The sequence below is a fragment of the Meles meles genome, chromosome 19, assembly GCF_922984935.1.
Source record: "Meles meles chromosome 19, mMelMel3.1 paternal haplotype, whole genome shotgun sequence".
NCBI classification, from domain to species: domain Eukaryota; kingdom Metazoa; phylum Chordata; class Mammalia; order Carnivora; family Mustelidae; genus Meles; species Meles meles.
In genome coordinates this window covers 18,031,718-18,051,746 of record NC_060084.1, presented here as the reverse complement: position 1 = coordinate 18,051,746, position 20,029 = coordinate 18,031,718, and the positions used below count along the sequence as shown (strand labels likewise).

General features: G+C 56.5%; 2 protein-coding genes across 10 annotated transcripts in view; both read left to right on the top strand.

Annotated features, from left to right (window-relative positions):
* The window catches only part of CTCF (CCCTC-binding factor), a 56,808-nt gene extending 52,125 nt beyond the window's left edge, over nt 1-4,683 (top strand). For 2 of the 3 annotated variants that reach the window (XM_045987541.1, XM_045987540.1), the window contains 2 exons: nt 1,845-2,006; nt 3,190-4,683. In XM_045987541.1, coding sequence (XP_045843497.1) covers nt 1,845-2,006; nt 3,190-3,374 — 347 coding nt within the window. In that variant the 3' untranslated portion in view covers nt 3,375-4,683. The remainder of the gene's footprint in view (nt 1-1,844; nt 2,007-3,189) is intronic. The other variant, XM_045987542.1, reaches the window with a different exon arrangement.
* A 3,210-nt stretch (nt 4,684-7,893) lies between these two features.
* On the top strand, nt 7,894-20,025 carry CARMIL2 (capping protein regulator and myosin 1 linker 2). Of its 7 annotated transcripts, none has more exons than XM_045989105.1 (39): nt 7,896-8,235; nt 8,478-8,572; nt 8,667-8,717; nt 8,943-9,005; nt 9,106-9,230; nt 9,367-9,458; nt 9,659-9,729; nt 9,841-9,914; nt 10,052-10,127; nt 10,207-10,295; nt 10,417-10,511; nt 10,589-10,675; nt 10,748-10,860; nt 10,963-11,040; nt 11,180-11,256; nt 11,351-11,455; nt 11,653-11,722; nt 11,865-11,946; nt 12,028-12,124; nt 12,222-12,279; nt 12,419-12,591; nt 12,773-12,935; nt 13,017-13,118; nt 14,166-14,294; nt 14,385-14,498; nt 14,644-14,804; nt 14,891-14,978; nt 15,165-15,320; nt 15,442-15,508; nt 15,979-16,208; nt 17,052-17,152; nt 17,235-17,598; nt 17,679-17,801; nt 18,551-18,587; nt 18,751-18,822; nt 18,923-19,144; nt 19,294-19,344; nt 19,720-19,797; nt 19,888-20,025. In XM_045989105.1, the coding sequence occupies exons 1-39, from the start codon at nt 8,196-8,198 to the stop codon at nt 19,998-20,000; spliced, it is 4,182 nt and encodes a 1,393-aa protein (XP_045845061.1). In that variant the 5' UTR covers nt 7,896-8,195; the 3' UTR covers nt 20,001-20,025. The 7 variants fall into 7 exon arrangements, 5 of the variants coding, with proteins under 5 accessions (XP_045845061.1, XP_045845065.1, XP_045845062.1 ...); XM_045989109.1 differs by having other exon boundaries at nt 7,897-8,235; nt 10,963-11,069; nt 11,101-11,256; nt 19,264-19,344; XM_045989104.1 differs by having other exon boundaries at nt 7,898-8,235; nt 19,264-19,344.
* Nucleotides 20,026-20,029: the final 4 nt, after the last annotated feature.

Genomic DNA, 20,029 nt, shown 5'->3' with positions numbered 1-20,029 from the left:
CCCACGTTTTCGCTTAGGATTTGACAAATAAGGCATTTTGTCCTGAAGATGAGGCATTTACTCCCAGCTGTCTAGATGTCAGTGTCTGGTCCTAGAGAAAGATGGCATAACCTGTACTTCTCAGAGGTAGGCAGGGAGGATAATTCGTGTGCAGAGTCAAGGGGCTGGGGCAGCAGAACAGCCCCAGGCAGAGGCAGGAGCTGGAGTTCTGCCTGCTGTAGTTCAGGTGCCTTCCAAATCACTTAGCGTCTCACTTTTTCTATTAAAATGAGGGTAGCACCTCTTTTTATTAAAGGAAGTAATGAGGGGCGCCTGGGTGGCTCAGTGTTAAGTTAAAGCCTCTGTCTTGGGCTCAGGTCATGATCTCAGGGTCCTGGGATCGAGCCTCACATCAGGCTCTTTGCTCAGTGGGGAGCCTGCTCTGCTTCCTCCTCTCTCTCTGCCTGTCTCTCTGCCTACTTGTGATCTCTCTGTCAAATAAATAAATAAAATCTTTTAAAAAGGGGGGGGGCTGGGTGGCTCAGTGGGTTAAAGCCTCTGCTTTTGGCTCAGGTCATGGTCCCAGGGTCCTGGGATCGAGCCCTGCATCGGGCTCTCTGCTCAGCAGGGAGCCTGCTTCCCTCTCTCTCTGCCTGCCTCTCTGCCTACTTGTGATCTCTGTCAAATAAATAAAATCTTAAAAAAAAAAAAAAGGAAGTAACGAAGGCAAAATGGAATAATGGATAATGTTAGAACTGTGACACACAGTGCAAACGAGCTGTGTCTGGGTAGTGGAGTCTCCTTTCCAAAGCATGATGGACCTGCGCTACAGCTCAATCCTTTTCATCTTCAAATCACTAGTAAGCAAGTTGGGAGTGCTTTGGAGATTATATAAGGAAACTGAGGTTCACCGTGGTCTTTGTCCTGGGTCACACCTAGTAAGGGTGTTCTTTACACAGTAAAGTGTTCTTTACACTCGTCAGTGTTCTTTACACAGTAGTCCCTTCGGCTTTTATGTGATGATGGCATCAGGGAGAAAATTAGGGAGTTAAGAATGACCCATTGAATCTGGCATAGCTGAGAATTAAGTTAAAAAACCATGAAGAGGCGCCTGAGTGGCTCAGTCAGTTGAGTGTCTGACTCGATTTTGGCTCAGGGTCATGGGATGGGGCCCCACGTAAGGCTCCACGCTCAGCACAGAGTCTACTTAAGGATTCTGTCTCCCTCTCCCTCTGCTCGCCCCCCCCCCACAAGTGTCTGTCTGTCTCTCTCAAAATAAATCTTTTTTCTTTTTTAAATCAGTCATAGTCCTAGAAGAACTCTTGATACCAACCTTGTAATAGAACTTCACAGTGCAGTAGGAATTTATGTCGTGTGTGCAAACACACAAACACACACACATTTTCTGCCTACTCAGAGACCAGCAAGAGCACATCTTCAAGGGTCCATCTGAGGCTTAGTACTCTGCTTTATTGTTGCATAATAGATCGAGGGAATAAATGTTTTCAACTTAAACACTGTGGTATTATTATATATCTGGCATGTGATGGAATTGCCTCTGAAGAATTTGAAACAATATTCTGATGTCTAAAGCTAAAAGAAAAAAGTAATACGCAATCCACATAAAGTAGGAATAATGGTCTTCAAGTTGATTTGTGTATTAATTCTAGCACAGTACCAGTTTACTTTGTCAATGTTGATAGCAAAAATTCTAGCAAAAGCATTTTTAAATGGACTTTCATTGATGAAAATAAATACGTGACTAGACTTAATAGAATATGTGATTTTGTGTGTGTGTCATACTTTGCTTCCGCCACACTTCTCCCTGCCCCCACCCCCACCTATTACTCCGATTTCATGAGAAGAAAATGCTGAGCCAGACCTGGATGACAATGAGGATGAGGAAGAACCTGCTGTGGAAATTGAACCCGAGCCAGAGCCTCAGCCTGTGACCCCAGCCCCACCACCTGCCAAAAAGCGGAGAGGACGCCCCCCTGGCAGAACCAACCAGCCCAAACAGACCCAGCGTAAGTTACTCGTCTCCACTTAGGAGGCTGGAGGCTGGCATCGGCTCCCAGCATGTGGAGGAGCCAGACGGGTCCTTGTTTTGGGGGATGATGGGAACTAAGCCATGAGAACAAGTTAAAGTCACACCAGGAACAAACTGTCAGGAAGCAATTATTTAGTTTTTACGGGAAACACATGAGGAAGACCCTAGAAACCTGTTACGCTTCAGTGAGAAGTCCAGAGTGAAAGGGTACTCCTGTTCTGCAAGATGGGTACTTCTAATGTAGGAGGGTTTTGCAAAACAAAGTCCCACTCAGCTGGCAGAATTGATATGGTAATGAATGTAAAAGAGCCAGATTTTAAAGGATGAAGGATAGAGCTGTGCTGAGACTGATCCTCCTGAGAAATGCAGGCCTATGGATTCAAGTGTTGGCCTTCTGATTCAGGAGAAGACACGGCGGAGGTGTTCACCCTCTACCTCACACCACAAATAGCAGTGGGCAGCGGTCCTGTCTTGGACACGGCCCTGGTGACAGCAGCAAGCTCTGGAGGACTGGAGTCTGTTCTGTTCTCTGTTGCTGTGGATATCGTGAAAGCTGGCAGCCAGGGTGTTTTCTTTAACAAATGCAAGACTTAGTCTGATGTTTGTTATTTTTTTTAAAGTACTCCCCCCCCCCCCCCCCCAGCCCCGTGGTAGATGTCGGTTTAGGGTGCGGGAGGTTGACTGTAGACCCTGGGAGCCATTTTACCTCCACACCCTTGAGTGAAAACACTGGTGGAGGCCCCAGGTATGGGAGATTTGAGGATCAGAAACGGATGTTCCTGCTGTCGGCGGTGCACCTCCAGCGGCCCTGGGTCACAGGCATTGTGAAGTGTTCTTGGTCACGTCCCTCCTGCATCTCTTGCCTGTCTCATACTAGTGCAGAACCCGCTTTCTGACCTGAAGGAAAACAGGCTTTTAGTATGGCATTTGGGAGGCATATGAACAGGAATGTCAGCATTTTGTTCTTCAGTAGTAGAGTATTGGGGCTTTACAAATGGCATATTTTAGGTCATTGAGTCTTCTTTTAATGACTTGCCCTGTATCCTTGCTAAGGCTTTCCTGCATTGCTGACATCCATTTAGTGTCGAGTGTGACAGGACTCTTGTAGTCCTCAGGGGCTATAATGGAGCGTTTGTTTTGTCCATGCTCTTTCTTGCCAGCAACAGCCATCATCCAAGTGGAAGACCAGAATACAGGTGCAATTGAGAACATTATAGTTGAAGTCAAAAAAGAGCCAGACGCGGAGCCCGTGGAGGGGGAGGAAGAGGAGGCCCAGCCAGCTGCCACAGACGCCCCCAACGGAGACCTCACGCCCGAGATGATCCTCAGCATGATGGACCGGTGATGGCGGGGCCGTGCTCATCACCAGGACTGCTCTGGGCTGTGTTTCAACGGCCCACATCTTAATTTTTTTCCCTTCTTTCTTCTTTCGGCTTTGGGAAAAGCATCATTTTACACCATTTTACCAAACATACTGAGAACTAAAACTTCAAGGATGATGTTAGAAAAATGTGATTTTACTAGAACTTGCTGTTTGATGTTAGCAAATCATGGAATGTTCTGAGTCCCCGAGGGTTTACTGTGGAGTGCTGAGGACAGTGTTGATGCCTAAATGGTTTTCTTAGATGGAAACAGAGACATTGAACCCTCTCTCTCGCTATGGTAAACCACTCCAGAATGGCCACCGGGTTTTCCAGAGTTCTAGGTCTTCTTCCCAGGAGAGTTTTTAATTGTAAATGCAGACTTGGGAAGGACTTACACTTTTAAACTGGTTTTTGCTTCTGCTTCTCCCTGACTCCCTTTGCTCGGAGCCAGCTGCACACCAGTAGTACGGCATGCTGCGGTCGGTGTCTGTCCTGAAGGCTTTGCCTCTTTCTTGGCAAAGTTTCTGGTATGGTCAAGCTTGTAAATAACTTTTTTTACATTTTAATCTTTTCCATTAATTAAGAGATTGAAAAGAAGTGCAGTGTAAGAAAACCCAGCATTTTAATTACTTGCAAATTAAGTTACCACAGACTCTGTCGTGTGTAAATGTTGACAAGGAATTGGATCACAATCATGTAGCAGCACGGCACCGAGACTGCGGCCCGCTAGTGACGGACGCCCTCAAGGAAGATCGCGATTGCCAGCCCGTGGAGCCAGCATTTGAACCTTGTACAATTAACTTTCAGTTATGATTTCCCATCTACATTTTCTTTGCTCTGTTTGTAGCTGAATTTTGTGTTTTATTACTCCTCTGTTCAAGCAGAAGGGTGATTATGAGTGGGTCACAGCAGCCCAGAAAAGTTCACTAGGTCAGTAATTTAAACTTTGGATCTGCAAAACAAAATAATAATAATGTGAAACAAAACCAACTAAAAAGTGATTCTTGCACATGAACTGTCACACGTTTGCAATGTGTTTTTTAGAGAGCCTCAGTCTTGCTGATTTCAAACACTTTTCTCTTCTGTGTATTGCTTTTAAAAGAGCCATCAGTTAGCTATCAGACTCTAGGTTGATGCATTTTGTACTTAGCTGTACTGTGTGATATTTTTCATTATTTTAGGACGCCAACATGAGACCTGTAATAAAATATGTAATGGGGTTGAAAGCTGGGGAGGAGGATCTACTGCTGTACAGCTAATAAATCATAACGGATTAACAAGTGCTCCAGACACTTCGTCACGTGTGATCTCTGCCTGCTGAGGGCCCTGCAGGTCCGCATGCGTGGCCTCAGGTGTTGCTTGCCTGGTCGCCATTCAGAGGCACCGGGACGGCCACTTCCTCTCCGGCACTTCCAAGATGTTCTTGGCAAGTGGTATTAGTGAGTGAATCCTGCCGCAGGTTTTAACTCCCCAGAGGTGTGTGTGAGTAGCAAGGTATGGGTGGAAAGGCACCAAGCCTCCATGATCCACCTTAGGAGTGGGTCCCTGCGGCAGAGGGGTGACCACAGAGGTTAGAGGAGAGGGGGGCCCTGGGAAGTTCTGTCCTCTGGATCTCAGCTCAGTGAGGGCTGAGATCAGTACCTTGCGTTCTGCCAGGTGCAGGACAATAGAAGCTGGGCCCAGTTTGCCCTAGAGAAGGTCGTTCGGGAGGGGAGACAGTCACCAGGCTGCAGGGAGGTTCCTAGATAGCACAGCTTGCGAGCAAGCACTGCGGGAGGCACGATGGAAGGGGAATTGGAATGGGAGGTTGATGCATTTGTGAGACATATTGCTGCTGGCCATTTCTGGGCAGATAGTTTTGGCAAACCCATTTTGGGTAAAAGCTTCAGCCACTAATTCTAGGGCTTGAATTCTGAATTAGTGGTTTTCAGTGAGAAGTAACAAAAGGTAAGGTGTGTGTGACCTTTGGCTGTTTGTACTTTCCACATAGTCCCTTCTCCCAGGAAAACGGGTCTGAGGCCTCAAGACTCAGAACCTGGCAGTCAGCTCCTTGGACCCAGGTTAGTGGCCTGAGGCTGTCTGGGGTCTTTGTCTCAGGTATGGGCCAGCCCCTGTGGGGGCCACAATACCCCATCAGTGTTTCAGTGGCCATATAATTTAATAAAATCTTTGGTGTTTATAATTTATGCAGAACAGTGTGATCTCTATCTAAAGCATAGCTTTTTCTCTCTTTGTATATATGCAACTTGTTTGAGAATTTGAAAGTAGATCAGTTTTGGATGGAGCGGGGCAAGGAAAGTCCCATTCTGATGGAGTAGAAACTTAGGAGGGATCCCCCGTTGCATAGCCGAGATGCACCCTGTGTGACTCCATTATATGTAAAACCTAAAATATACTAAAATACAGGTTTTATATATATAATTGGTAAAGTACAGAAGCCACTCCTCATTCCACACCAGAGAACTGCGGATGGGGTGCTTGCCTGACCTGTCTGCCCTTCCCCACTGTTACAGCACAGCAGGTACTGGAGTCACATTCTCCCTTAACACACCTGGACTCGCACCTCCCTCTCCCCTGCCCGCTGCCGCGCAGCCCTTCTCTGGCCTGTGGTCTGGATCCAGTCTTCCGAAAACATCTGAGGGAGCCTTGTGGCCCCTGCTCGGCCCCTTCTCCCACGCAGCTGTGGCAGGCGGGGCTTAGGCCTCCAGAGGCGCTTTGAGCATTTCCTGAGCGCCCACGGAGTGTCATGCCGTCTAGAACACGGACGAGCTGAAGGCCTCTCCCCCTCGCACTGAGTCACCCAGCATGGTAGGAGCTCGGTCCCATGTGTTCACTTGGGCTCTGACAGACGTGTGGTAGTCTGGTCACTGCTGCCCCGGGCAGCAGCAGTTCCGTGGGGAGCCCGGGAGCCCTGCCCCGGTTTCCCTGCCGACTGGGGTTTGCTCTCAGCAGCCCGTGCCCACCCCCACAGCTCTCATCAGACAGGGCAGGTGCCACCTGTGTCTTGCTCCCCTCGAGACAGTCTCCTCTGGCGGTGCTTGCCTCTTGTATTTCTCCTCCGAATCATTCTCAACAGGAAACCCCTGGCCTGGTGGATTTTCTCGTGGTTGGCTGTGGGGCCCTGGGGTTGCCGTGGCAGGCGTGGCGGGTGTGAGGACTCCCAGAGTGCCAGGCACTGCTGTGAGCACTTAAACAGCATTTCATATGCTTACAGCAACACTTAGAGGTAAGTTAATAGCTCCAGCTTACGAAACGGGAACTGGAAGCCCAAAGAAGTTAAGTAATTTCTTGAGTGTGGAACACCTGGCCAGAGGTGGAGTCAGGTCTCCATTCGGGCAGTCGGCCCTTAGAACCAGCCTTCTCCACTGGCCGACCGCCTGGCCTGCTGAGAGTGCAAGAGACCTACTGAGTTCTCATCCTAAAAGCAGCTTGTGGGTGCTGTGTGCTCTTAGAAAGCGTCCTAAATCTTAACCCAAACTTTTCTTCCAAGCTGGGAGACATCAGAGGAGGACTGGTGCCTCTGTTTACAAAAATACCTTCTCTAGCGGAGGCTCCCATCCACCCTAGCCAGTCCCCAGCTGACTGATCACCTGACCGGAGGATGTTCCCCCTTCTCTCCAAGCCTTGAGGTGGGGAGGGGCGGCTAGATGGGAAGGAAGCCAAGGGACCCTGCTCACCATCTCATCTATTCTCAAGGTTATTCTACCTCTGCCCGGCTGAGCTGTGGGCAAGGCAGTGCGCTGTTCTAGTAAGTGGAGTTTCATTGGATTGTAGTGGAAGAAAAAATATTTCTTCTGCTGTGAACCGTCCATATTCTAGGTCCCTGGTCTTTTCTAGGGCGGCATGCTTCTGGTTAGCAGGACCCCACCGCATGACCTCCTGACCCCTCCCAGCCAGCAGAAGTGAGGTCTGGAGGGGAGCTAACCCCCATGTACCTGGCCTTTGCTCACCCCTCCCTGAAACCCTTAGGGTTTAGGCATTTAGCCCAAGGCTGCCTCCTGAGGGTACTTCCCACTTTCCAGCCTGCAACCAGTCTGAACCTGATAACAGCTGAGGACCGTGGGCTGTAAAGAAGGGTGCCTGAGCCCATCTGGCGTTTTTTCTGACGTTTCCGGGACGCCTGGCTGGCTCAGCTGGTAGAGCATGCGACTCTTGATCTCTGGGGCGTGAGTTCCGAGTCCCCGTAGAGATTACTCAAAAAAAAAAAAAAAAAAAAAAAAAGTTGGTGGATTTCCAAGGGGGTCACAGACTCCAGGCTAGGAGCATCAGATTAGGTCCTTCAGGTTGTGACCCCTGTGTTGGGAGCGATTCTGGGAGATAACCAATGCTCGTTGCTGAATAGACGCCCCTCCCGGGCCCCAGTCCACTTCCCCAGCTGGGTTTTGGAGTGGACGAACGCGGGTGGGTCGCAGGGATCCCCGAGCGGGCAGCGCCCCCTGGTGCTCCCCGTAGGGACTGCGGCGCGGGGTGGAAGTAGGGGGCTAGGAACCGCAAGAAGCGCGTGCCGCAGGCGTCCAACTCCTACCCTGTGTCTGCCCTGCCAGAGTAGCTCCTGCGCGACAAGGGAGGCGGACAGCTGGGACTCTGCCCCCCTCCTACGTCTCCTGGCCCGCGGAGGCTGGGGCGGGGAGGAGCCGGGCTGGGGGCGGCCTGGCAGGAAGCAGCGCGTACCTTCCGCTGCAGGAGGAGCAGGTGGCTGCAGTGCGGGCCAGGGCCCCCAGGCTTCCTGTGTGCGCGCCCGCCCGCCCGCAACTGTTTCTCGTCAGAGCTCCTTGGGCCACCCGGCGGCCCGGCCTGGCCCCATGGCCCAGACCCCCGACGGCATATCGTGTGAGCTGAGAGGTAAGTGCTGGCCTTTCCTGCCTACCCGCCTTCTTGGCTCCAAAGCCAGAGCCCACCCAGCGTCCGGGGGCAGCTGCAAGCAGTGTTGTCTGCATCTCCGAAGAGCTTTGCGCCCCCACATCCACTCCACTCCTTCCTTGCTGGCCCATAGATGAGCCCAGGCCACAGGCCTGGTACAGACCATGGACATGCATTGGCCTCCACGGGAGGACCCAATCACCCAGTGGGCTGCCATTCCACAGGCGAGATCACGAGGTTCCTGTGGCCCAAGGAGGCCGAGCTGCTGCTGAAAACCTGGATACCAGAGCGGGAGGGTGCTGAGCAAGGTCATGTCCTGGTATGGCCGGGGGCCGAGCCCGGGAGGACCACTGGGGCCAAGGCTAAAAGAGCCTCTTGGCCTGTCCTGGGCTTCAGACACTCTCTCCCCACAGGCATTGCTACGCTGGAGAGCCTACCTGCTCCACACCTGCCTCCCCCTGAGGGTGAGTGCCAGGGGCTGACCGCCACCCTCACCTTGCCCTCCAGCAGCTTCCTTGGTGAGGGTTGCGCCGGCCAAGCTGTCTGTTGTCCTGTGGGCTCTGCCCTTCCCACAGCACTGGGCTCCAGAGCGGGCGGGGCTGGCTCGGAGCTCCCAGCTGCGCAGAGGACTGGGATCCTAGGAGCGTGGGGCTAGGGCCTTGGTTCCAGCTGATTCCAGGTCTCCACAGGTGGACTGCACATTCAGCTACCTGGAGGTCCAGGCCATGGCGCTGCAGGAGACGCCCCCTCAGGTGAGACAGCTAGTACCCCACCCCCGTGGCCTGCAGCCTGGTTTTCGCCTCCCCGGCACCCACACAGAGAGCGCAACCCAGCTGCCCTCCTCCCCACCAGGTGACTTTTGAGCTAGAGTCCCTGCCTGAGCTGGTCCTGGAGCTTCCGGGAGTGGCCGCTCTGGAACAGCTGGCCCAGCACATCGCCGCCGCCATCAAGAAGGTCTTCCCTCGCTCCAGCCTTGGGTGAGGCCCAGCGACTACAAGGGACCAGCAGAAAAGGAGGGCAGCAGGGGTGTGCTGGGGATGACACAAGTGGGCTGCCTCCCATCCCAGGGGTTACAGGTCGCTTGTCCCCCTCTCCTTTCTCCCCGCACCCCAGGAAGCTCTTCCGGAGGCCCACATCCCCCTCCATGCTGGCTCGGTTGGAGAGAAGGAGCCCCTCTGAGGACACTGCGGCCAGCAGCCCCTGTGGTAAGGGCCAAGAAAAGGCCACCCAGGGCTTCCAGCCTACCCCCCCCATCCTGCAGCCTCAGATCCCTGAATTGGGGGTCTCTGAAACTGAATAGTCACCCCAAGTACAGCCACCACCCAGCTTGGCTCTGATCTTCCTCCTCCTCTGACCTTCTGTCTCTCTCCTCCTCACCCCATTTTACCCCCGGCACCTCCCCCAGGTGGCTTCTTGGAGACATATGAGGCTCTGTGTGACTACAATGGCTTCCCTTTCCGAGAGGAGATTCAGTGGGTGAGAGTAGGGCCCTCCTTGGGGGGCTCTGGAGGCATCTGATCCCCCATGTGCATAGGGTCCCTTCCCCTTGGACCCCAAGCCAGTGGGAGACATTTTCTCCCCATCCAGGATGTGGACACCATCTACCATCGCCAGGGCTGCCGCAACTTCAACCTATGTGACTTCAGCCATCTGGGCAGTCGGTCTGTGGCCTGCCAGGGGCGGGAAGGGAGGAAGAGCCCATGACCCACATTCCCGAGCTGCGGCCTCTCCGTGGAGGGGGATGTTGGGCCGAGGATCTGGCTGGAGGGCCCTGAATTCTGCCCCTGCCCCCACCCAGGGACCTGGCCTTGAGTGTGGCCGCCCTGTCCTACAACCTGTGGTTCCAGCGCCTCTCCTGTGTGGACATGAAGCTGGTGAGAATATAGGGGAGGGGAGGGGCCCAGGGTGCGGGGCGCCTGGTGCAGCTCACTGAGCCCCCACTCTGGTTCTCAGAGCCTTGAGGTCTCGGAGCAGATTCTGCACATGATGAGTCAGTCGTCCCACCTGGAGGAGCTAGTGCTAGAGAACTGTGGCCTGAGGGGGTAAGGGGGACAGGGTAGGGCTTGGGGTCAGGAGTCTGGGAGCTCGGGATGGGGAGGCTTGTGGCCGGGGAGGAGATGGGAATCCAGGGTCAGAATTTCACGCCTCTGGTCTGGTCCCCAGAGACTTTGTCCGGCGACTGGCCCAGGCACTGGCAGGGCACTCAAGCTCTGCCCTCCGGGAGCTTAGCCTCACCGGGAACCTGCTGGATGACCGAGGTACGGCTGAACCTAGGGAACCCCAGGGAGCGGGTGCCGAGGAAGGTGACAGCCACATGGCCACCCCCAATCCCTAGGCATGACGGCTCTCAGCAGACACCTGGAGCATCGACCTGGAGCCCTTAGGAGACTCAGCCTAGCCCAGACCGGGTTAACTCCTCGAGGTAGGTGGGGTAGGCAGGGGGCGGGGTGGAGGTGGATCTCCCTGATCTGTGAGCCACCTCCTCCATCACCAGGAATGAGGTCTCTGGGCCGGGCACTGGCTTCCAATGTGGCCTTTGACACTGCCCTGACTCACCTGGACCTTTCCGGGAACCCTGGGGCGCTGGGGGCCTCGGAGGACAATGGGGTGAGTGGTTGTCTTTAGAGGCAATGATTGGGGGCAGTGGGATGTCAGGGAGCTCTTGGTGATGTGATCCCTGACTTCCTCCCACCGCCATCCTCCCATCAGGGCCTCTACAGTTTCCTGAGCCGTCCTAATGTTCTGACGTTCCTGAATCTGGCGGGCACCGACACCGCCCTGGACACTGTGAGAGGGTGGTCCGTGGGGGATGATCTGTAGGGCCGGTGGCCGGGCCCGAGGCCTGAGGGTAGACCGGGGTTTTTGGGGGGGGGGGGCGGGCGGGCTTCGGTCCTCTGTCGGTGTAGCCCACACCCTCCTCCCGCAGCTCTTCGCAGCGCTGGCCCGCGGCTGTTGCACCAGCCTCAGCCACCTGGACGCCGCGAGGAACGTCTTCTCCCGCGCGTAAGGGGGGCGGGTCCGGGCGGGGGCGGGGGGAGACTGCCGGGAGCCGCCCTCCTGCGCCCGGAAGCCCACTCCTCCCGCTCGCCCACCCCAGGAAGTCCCGCGCTGCGCCCGCCGCGCTGCAACTGTTTCTCAGCCGCGCAGGGACGCTTCGGCACCTGGGCCTGGCCGGCTGCAAGCTGCCGCCCGACGCGCTCAGGTCAGTGTCGCTGCTCAGGGCTACGCCCCCCACGGGTACGTGTGCGGCCACCACCCAGGCCGGGCCCCCCAGAGCTTCACCTCGCTCCTAACGCCCCCACGACCTGCCGGCGTCTTGGCCCTTCGGTCTTGGTATTCGTTCGCGCCCTGGGGCCCCCTTTCCCAGCTCCCGACACTCCCTGTGACGTCCCCTCCCAGGGCCCTTTTGGAAGGCCTCGCGCTCAACACGCACACGGGCGACCTGCACCTGGACCTCAGCGCTTGTGAGGTGAGCGCCCGGCCCAAGACGTGAGCCGGCAATGGGCCCAGGCGCAGAACCGGGCTGCGAGGCGCAAGCGCCGGCCATCGGGCGCCTAAGTCTCTGCACCTGCGGCCCATTGGTCTGAACGTGCCTCACCCTCCACCCTCAGCTGCGCTCCGCGGGCGCTCAGGTGATACAAGACTTAGTGTGTGATGCTGGCGCAGTGAGCTCCCTGGATCTGGCGGATAATGGTGAGGCCGCCCGGAAACCCACCCTCCCCCCAATGCCCACCCTTTCAGCCTCTCCTGATGCGTGACCGGAGCCACCCCTAGGTTTCGGCTCAGACATGGTGACTCTGGTGCTGGCCATCGGGAGGAGCCGGTCCCTAAGACATGTGGCACTTGGAAGGAACTTCAACGTTCGGTGCAAGTGAGCCCCTATCCCACTCCCTCCCGGACCTCTCAGACAGCACCCCACCACCCACCACCTACCCAGGTCCTTCCAAACCGTGGCCCCTGCCCCACAGGGAGACCCTGGACGACGTCCTGCACCGGATTGTCCAGCTCGTGCAGGATGACGACTGTGTGAGTTCTTGGGACCATGAGGGAGCCTTCGGCAATGGACGGGCCCCTGTGATTCCTGCTCTATCAGACCCTGGAACTTGCTCTCCTTGCTGACCGCCCATTCCAAACCCAAATCGCGCTTTCCACCCCCCTCCCCCAGCCCCTGCAGTCTCTGTCCGTGGCTGAGTCACGGCTGAAGCTGGCTTCCAGCGTCCTGCTTCGGGCCCTGGGTACCAATCCTAACCTGATGGCGCTGGATATCAGCGGCAACGCCATGGGGGACACTGGCGCCAAAATGCTGGCCAAGGCACTTCGGGTCAACACAAGGCTCCGGTGGGCGGTGTCAGAGGGGGAGGAGGGCGTGGCGGCGGGAGGCCCCTTACTGGACTAAGGGGCGGGCCGAATGTGGAGGGGCAAATGCTGGGGACTGGGGCGCGAGGTGAATGGACAAGCCAGCGGGGTTGGGTGGAGTCTTGTGGAGCTCCGCCCTTGACTGAAGCCCGTCCTGGCTCAGGTCGGTTGTCTGGGACAGGAACCACACGTCTGCCCTGGGCCTGATGGACGTGGCAGAGGCCCTGGAGCAGAACCGCAGCCTAAAGGCCATGCCTCTGCCGTTGAACGACGTGGCCCAGGCACATCGCAGCCGCCCGGAGCTGACCGCACGTGCAGTGCATCAGGTTGGGTTCCTCACTCCTCCCCGGCCCTTCTCCGTGCCGTGGCCCCGCCTCCTACCACTTCTCAATATCCCTTATGCGCAGATCCAAGCCTGTCTTTTGAGGAATAACCGTGCGGACCATGCCTCTTCTGACCGCACCTCCCGTCCGCAGCCCCCGGGTCTGGTCTCAGATCCCTCAGAGCAGGTTAGTGTCCCCTCCCTCAACCTTGAGTAGGTACAGAAGATAGGGGTTGGGAAGAATCGTGGTGCCTGGAATCCTCCATGAGTCTGAGCTTCTGACTTTCTTGGGGCTAGAGTGCCTGCATTTGCTCTCCAGGACAAGTCCCTCTTCTTGGTAGCTCCCCCAAATAACACCCCTGGATGCCTTTTTAAAGCATTTAAATAGACTCTCCTGTTCAAGATGGGAGGTATTTAAAAATCCTCAATTTCCCCCAAACCCCAGATGCTTGTAGCCCCATCTGTGACTTCCCTTTCGTAGGACTCTCCTCTGCGCTGTCCTCTGCTGGGGCTGAACCCAGCAACGCTTTTTCTGGCCTCATCTCCCTCCACTCCCCTGCCTTTGTGAGATGTTCCCACCTATCCATTCCCAAATCCCACTTCTTTCTCAGGCTTTAATGCTGAGGCATCTTGACCCAGACATCCTGCGGGGGCTCCACATTCTGTACACCTTCAAGTGACCTCATCACCTCCCACAAACTCTTCTCTCTACCCTAGAACCCATTCCCACTGGTGCTCACACACACCAAGTATTGTGGCCAGAAGTTTGGGCCAGGTCTCTCCTGGCCACGTTAGAACCCCCACAGACCGACTTGGTCCTATCTCATCTCTCAAACACATTGCTCCTTGCTCCCACCCCAAATATCTGTTGCTTCCCTGGTCCTTAGTCCATGGCTCCTCACTCCCATTTCTGCCCCCCACCCCCACCCCAGTCTGTCCTCTACGTGGCTAGTGAGCAGACTGAGCTTCTAAAACATAGAAAAGACTAAGATTTCCTTTTTTTCCTATTCTGGACACTTAGGAAGTGTATATAAAGTCCCTAAAATGATCCAAAGGAGACACTTCATGCCCTCCTTGAACAGATAGGGTTCCTAAATGGCTGGCCTGATAGTACTGGCTTCAGGACCTCACCCACCCTGTTGGAGACCCTGGGCAGGAAGCAGTCAGAGTCTGGGAGGCTGGAGGGAGCTAGGATGGCACTGATTCTTGATGCGCACCTCCCCCCATCCCCCAGGAAGTGAATGAACTGTGTCAGTCAGTGCAGGAACATGTGGAGCTCCTGGGCTGTGGGGCTGGGCCTCAGGGCGAAGCTGCTGTGCACCAGGCGGAGGATGCCATCCAAAATGCCAACTTCTCTCTCAGTGTGAGCACCCCTTCCCCACCGCTGCTGCAAGGACCCTTTCCCTCTTAATCGAGTGTCACCTTGCAACTCCTTCTCTTGCTTGGCTTCCAGATCCTCCCAATTCTGTATGAGGCTGGGAGCTCCCCAAGTCATCAGTGGCAGCTGCGGCAGAAGCTAGAAGGCCTCCTAGGACAAGTGGGTGAGGTCTGCCGCAAGGATATTCAGGTCAGATGTTACCCTTGCTCCAGCCCCAGGTCCATATACAGGCTTAACCCCTATCTCATAGGTTTGGCTGTGATATCCCTTGTGTCAATATTCTGTGGGGTTTGGAGCCTCAGACCACACTCTCCATGCTCCGGTCTTTGCCCAGGACTTCACTCAAGCCACATTGGACACAACAAGGAGCCTCTGCCCACAGATGCTGCAGGGACCCAAGTGGAGGGAGCAGCTAGAGGGGGTCCTGGTGGGCTCAAGGGGCCTCCCAGAGCTGCTCCCAGAGCAGCTGCTACAAGACGCCTTCACTAGGCTCAGGTAGACTGGATGGGCCTGGTGTTGGACTGGATTGAAAAGGACTGGGCAGAGATAGTTCATTAATCCTTGCCCTGTCTTGCTCTTAGGGATATGCGACTGTCAGTCACGGGGACCTTGGCAGAGAGCATTGTGGCTCAGGCACTGGAGGGGCTGAATGCAGCCCGGGATCGGCTGGTGAGGGAGAATTGTGCATGTACACACACACACACACATACACAGAGTGACCTGGCCACTGCCTTGCAAGGGTTCTGTAATGTCTTTTGGGGTCATAGAGCCCAGGGGTATTTCGGAGTTTCTTTAGGACTGATGGGACTATGGCTGAGGCCCAACTGCCCATCTTTGGGCTGCCTGGTATTGCAGGTGGAGAGTCTGGCTCAGCAGGCGACAGTGGCAATGCCTCTTGCCATACCAGCACTGGATGGAGGTGAGCCCAGCCCCCTTGGGCCTGGGGAACTGGAAGGTCTTTTCTTCCCTGAGGAGATGAAGGAAAAGGAGGATGATGAAGAGAAACAGAAGGTATGTGGTCCTGGAACCCTGGTCCTAGAACTCTTAGATCTTCCCATCTTGTTATGAAGTGTGGAAGGCTGGGAGGCAGTGTCCCCTGTGTCCCAAGCTGAGTTTCTGCCCTCCCCACTAGGATGACAATCCCCCACAGAAATGGCCTGAGTGCAGCCAAGGTCTTCCCCTGGTTCCCTCCACTCACAGTAAGTCAGGGTCTGTGGGGAAAGGGAGTTAACCAGGTCGGGCTGAAAGTTCTCCATTAGATCTGGGAACCTGGACACGTGGACACATTCATTCAGTCTTGTGCTAGGAACTCCCTCACCCTTGATTAAGCCAGCCCAGGCCCTCCGTGCAATTTGCAGATTGGGGGGGGTCTGCTACGGTCAGCATGAAGCAGGACCTGAGCAGACCGGGATCCGGACACTGTCTCCATTCGCCTCCCCCGCCCCTTTCTCTACCCCCAGGATGCGCATGCTTGGCGGCCGCGCAGAGCGGCGCTGCTCGGGGCCGCACTCAGCACCACGGACAGCGGTGGGGGGGGAGGGGCAGGGGGCGGGCGGCGTAGCCGGGCCCCTCCCCGCGCCCTGGGCGGGTCCCCGGCTGCCCTAGCTCCGCTGTCACCACCACCTCCCTGGGTTCGCTGCTCGGTGCTCCTCTGGTGCTTTCCCCGTAGGTGCTGCTGAGGAACCGGAGCCCGAGCTGGCGGCTCCGGGGGAAGATGCGGAGCCGCAGGCGGGGCCTTCTGCGCGTGGCTCTCCGAGCCCCGCCACTCCCGGACCCCAGGCCGGCCTACTGCCTCGCATGGACCTGCCACCCGCTGGACAGCCCCTGCGCCACCCGACCCGGGCCCGGCCGCGGCCCCGGCGCCAGCACCACCACCGGCCACCACCGGGGGGCCCCCAGGTGAGCGCCCTTCCCCCACTCTAGAGCTCGTGGAATTGGGGGTCATGGTGGCTTTTCCGCTTCTCAGGAGTGATGGCAGCTAGGGAGGTGGGTTTTAGGGGCCCAAGACCACCTGGTCGTCCTGCCGTGCCTTGGTTTATTTCTGGCGTTTCCTCAGGCCGTTGCCATGCAGGGTCATGAGTGTGTGGATTTCACTGGGGGTACATCTCAGTTTTAGGACTGCATCTTGGGTTGGCCCTCTGCAGGGACGGATTTGTGAGGGAGGGTGTCCATCTTATTCTCCTCCTCCCAGGGTTACTGACAGATGCGGGGCCCCAGGCTGTGGGGACACTCCTGCATCAACCGCAGGTCCAGTGGGTATTTACCTGGGGAGATGTGTGTGTGCTGGGTGTGGGGGGGTGAGCAGTGGGCACAGGGCAGAAGGCAGAGAGTCAGCTTGAGGCCCCCCAGAGGGTCTGACGCAGCAGCAGGCACTGCCGAGCTGCCAGCAGGCCGGGTGGGGTGGGGGTGGAGGGTACTGCGGGGAACTGTTTGGAGCAGAGGGGGTGGCAAGTGTGAATGTGTGACCCAGGGGGCCAGTGGGTTCTCGCCTGTTGGTTCAGGGTACGTAGGATACTCCATGGGACAAAGTGTGGGCTGAGTGTGTATCCAGGGGCAACCACTAGTGAGGGGAAACGTGAAACCAGCATTTCTGCCCACCAGGTCGACAGCAAGAATGTCTGTCAGTAGCCCGTTAGGGTGACTCCAGCTCCCCAGTCCGGGAGTTACTCAGGCCAAGCTGCTGGACAACGGGTGGAAAGAATTCATGGTTGTGCTCAGCCCTGACCCTATGGTGTCCCCCAGGTGCCCCCAGCCCTGCCGCAGGAAGGGAATGGGCTCAGTGCCCGCGTGGACGAGGGCGTGGAGGAATTCTTCTCCAAAAGGCTGATCCAGCAGGATCACCTGTGAGTGAGGGGCAGCTGTAGGGGGTGGGAGAGGGTGGGATGTTCCATGGGCCTTCCTACTCACTGCTGGCTGTTTCCACAGCTGGGTCCCTGAAGAAGACCCGGCCAACGAGGGGGGTGCTACCCCTGTTCCTCGTACACTGCGAAAGAAGCTGGGTACCCTCTTTGCCTTCAAGAAGCCTCGTTCAACACGGGGGCCACGGCCTGATCTAGAGACCAGCCCTGGGGCAGCTCCGCGCACTCGCAAGGCTACACTCGGAGACCTGTTGCGGCCACCAGCCCGTCCCGGCCGTGGTGAGGAGCCTGGTGGGGCTGAGGGGGGCACCAGCAGCCCTGACCTTGCCCGTAGGAGCCGGCCTCGCTACACTCGGGAAAGCAAAGCCTATTCCATGATACTCCTACCTGCTGAGGAGGAGGAGGAAACCCTGGGTACTAGACCTGACAAGGTAGGCCTGGTGACAAGGGGTGAGGGCTCTACTAGGACTGAGGTGGTGGGCTCTCTCCCCATTTGGGCTTCTGTCCTCAGCGACGGCCCCTGGAGCGGGGGGAGACAGAGCTGGCCCCATCCTTTGAACAGCGGGTACAAGTGATGCTCCAGAGGATTGGCGTGAGCAGAGGCAGCGGGAGTGCCGAAGGCAAGAGGAAGCAAGTAAGTTGGGAGGGACACAAGTGCAAAGTGAGGGGGCAGGTGACATGTGTCTTGTGGCAGTCTGTGGGTGACATATGTGACCAGGAGACTCATGACAGCTCTATTGGGTCCACCCCCTCCTCCTCAAAATAGTTCTCAGCTTTAGCCTTTCCTCCTTCACGGCTTCTGCCCTGGCCACCGCTACTTATTCCTTGGAGCTGGGATGGTCCTTCCTCTGTAGATGGAACAGAACCCAGACCTTGTCACCTGCATTTAAAACAGCAAATCCTGGTGCCTGGGTAGCTCAGTGGGTTAAAGCCTCTGCCTTTGGCTCAGGTCATGATCCCAGGGTCCTGGGATCGAGCTCCACATCGGGATTTCTGCTGGGCAGGGAGCCTGCTTCCTCCTCTCTCTCTGCCTGCCTCTCTACTTGTGATCTCTTTCAGATAGATAAATAAAATCTAAAAAATAAATAAAATAGCAAATCCTCTAGGAACATCCTGTCAGGACCTTGCCCTGCCTCCTAGTCCTGCCCTAAGGCCTCAGTCCCAGTCATTTCCTTCATCTCACTGTGCTGCACCCAGTGCAGCTCAGTGCCTCTGCCTCATAACATATTCCTCCATCGGGAGCTACTTCCAGCCTCTCCTCACCACCCATGGGTTACATCAGCTTCCTCTTCACCCATCCTGGCATCTCCTGGTGGACATGTACTGGCAGTTGCTAGAATGAGGGCAGAACTGGACTGAGTTTGACTTCCCTGTTTCCTACAGAGCAAGGACGGAGAGATCAAGAAGGCTGGCTCAGATGGTGAGTGGGATCCTTTGCTTGGGCAGTACAACTTTGGTGAGGGAGTTGTCCTTAGAGATAGTCTCAAGGCACTGGCTCTCCTGGGGGGAAAGGCAAAGAGGCCAGGTTTTCTTTCCCCTCATTCCCAAGGGCTGGTGCCTGAACCCCCAGCCCCACCTTGCAGGTGATATTATGGACAGCTCTGCCGAGGCCCCTCCCATCTCAATCAAGTCCCGCACCCACTCTGTGTCTGCTGGTGAGTAAGGGCCACCGTCTGTGTTGGGGAACATGGAAGGGTAGGCGGGGTTCGGGGGGGGCGTTCAGACACAGTTAGGCTTATACCATTCTCCCTGCAGACCCTTCGTGCAGACCTAGTCCAGGAGGTCAAGGGCTTGAGTCTACTAGCTGGAAGACACTGGGGCAGCAGCTGAATGCAGAGCTCAGGGGCCGTGGGTGGGGCCAACAGGACGGTCCTGGGCCCCCCTCTCCTTGTCCCAGCCCCAGTCCGCGAAGAGCCAGCCCCTCCCCAGACAGCCTGGGTCTCCCGGAGGACCCTTGCTTGGGTCCCAGGAATGAAGGTAAGTGGGCACCCTAGGCCCCACTCCAATATGGGGCTGGGGACCCTGACAAGGGGGAGGCAAGGGCTGGGGTGGGGGTAGCTGTCCAGAACATACCCTGATATCCTGGCCTCCCCCAGATGGCCAGCTGAGGCCGAGGCCTCTCTCAGCAGGGCGACGAGCAGTGTCTGTGCATGAGGACCAGCTCCAGGCCCCTGTTGGTGAGGGGGGACATCTCTCTGTGTGCTTGAGTGCAGGAGATGGGGGAGGGTAGACTCCAGGGCTCCCTTGGTGGCTCTGGTCTTTATCTGGAGGAGGCTACCAGTGATGTAAGGGTTTGAGAAATGAAGGAGCCAGAAGGCCTGGAGCAAGGGTCTGACAAACCCTGCCTCCTAGCCCTGTCTCCACCTACAGAAGAGCAGCTTTTGCCCCGGGGGGTGGGGGGGTTCAGGGGTGTGGCAGGGGAGGAGGGAGGCACTGAAGCCAACAGTGTGAGCTCTGGAACACACACACTGGAGGTGATGGAGACTGCATGGGAACAGGCAGCAAGTCCCTAGCAATATGGCTCCCCCCTGCCAAGTCTTTATGTCTCTCAGAACGGCCCCTGAGGCTGCAGCGCTCCCCTGTCCTCAAGCGGAGACCAAAGCTTGAGGCACCTTCATCTCTAAGCCTAGGTAAGAGAAGGCTGGGGCCAGCAGGAGGTGGGGGCCGGACAGCTTGGTCCAGTCTTGACCCTCTCCCCTCCCTTTTTCCTTCCCTTGCAGGATCTGGCCTTGGAGCCCAACTTCTGCCCCCACAGTCTACAGAGCCCTCCAGCCCTGAGCCAAACCCACCCTCCCCAGCCACAGACCAAAGAGGCGGCGACCCCAACCTCTGACCCTCTCCTTTTCCTGCCGCATGAGATTA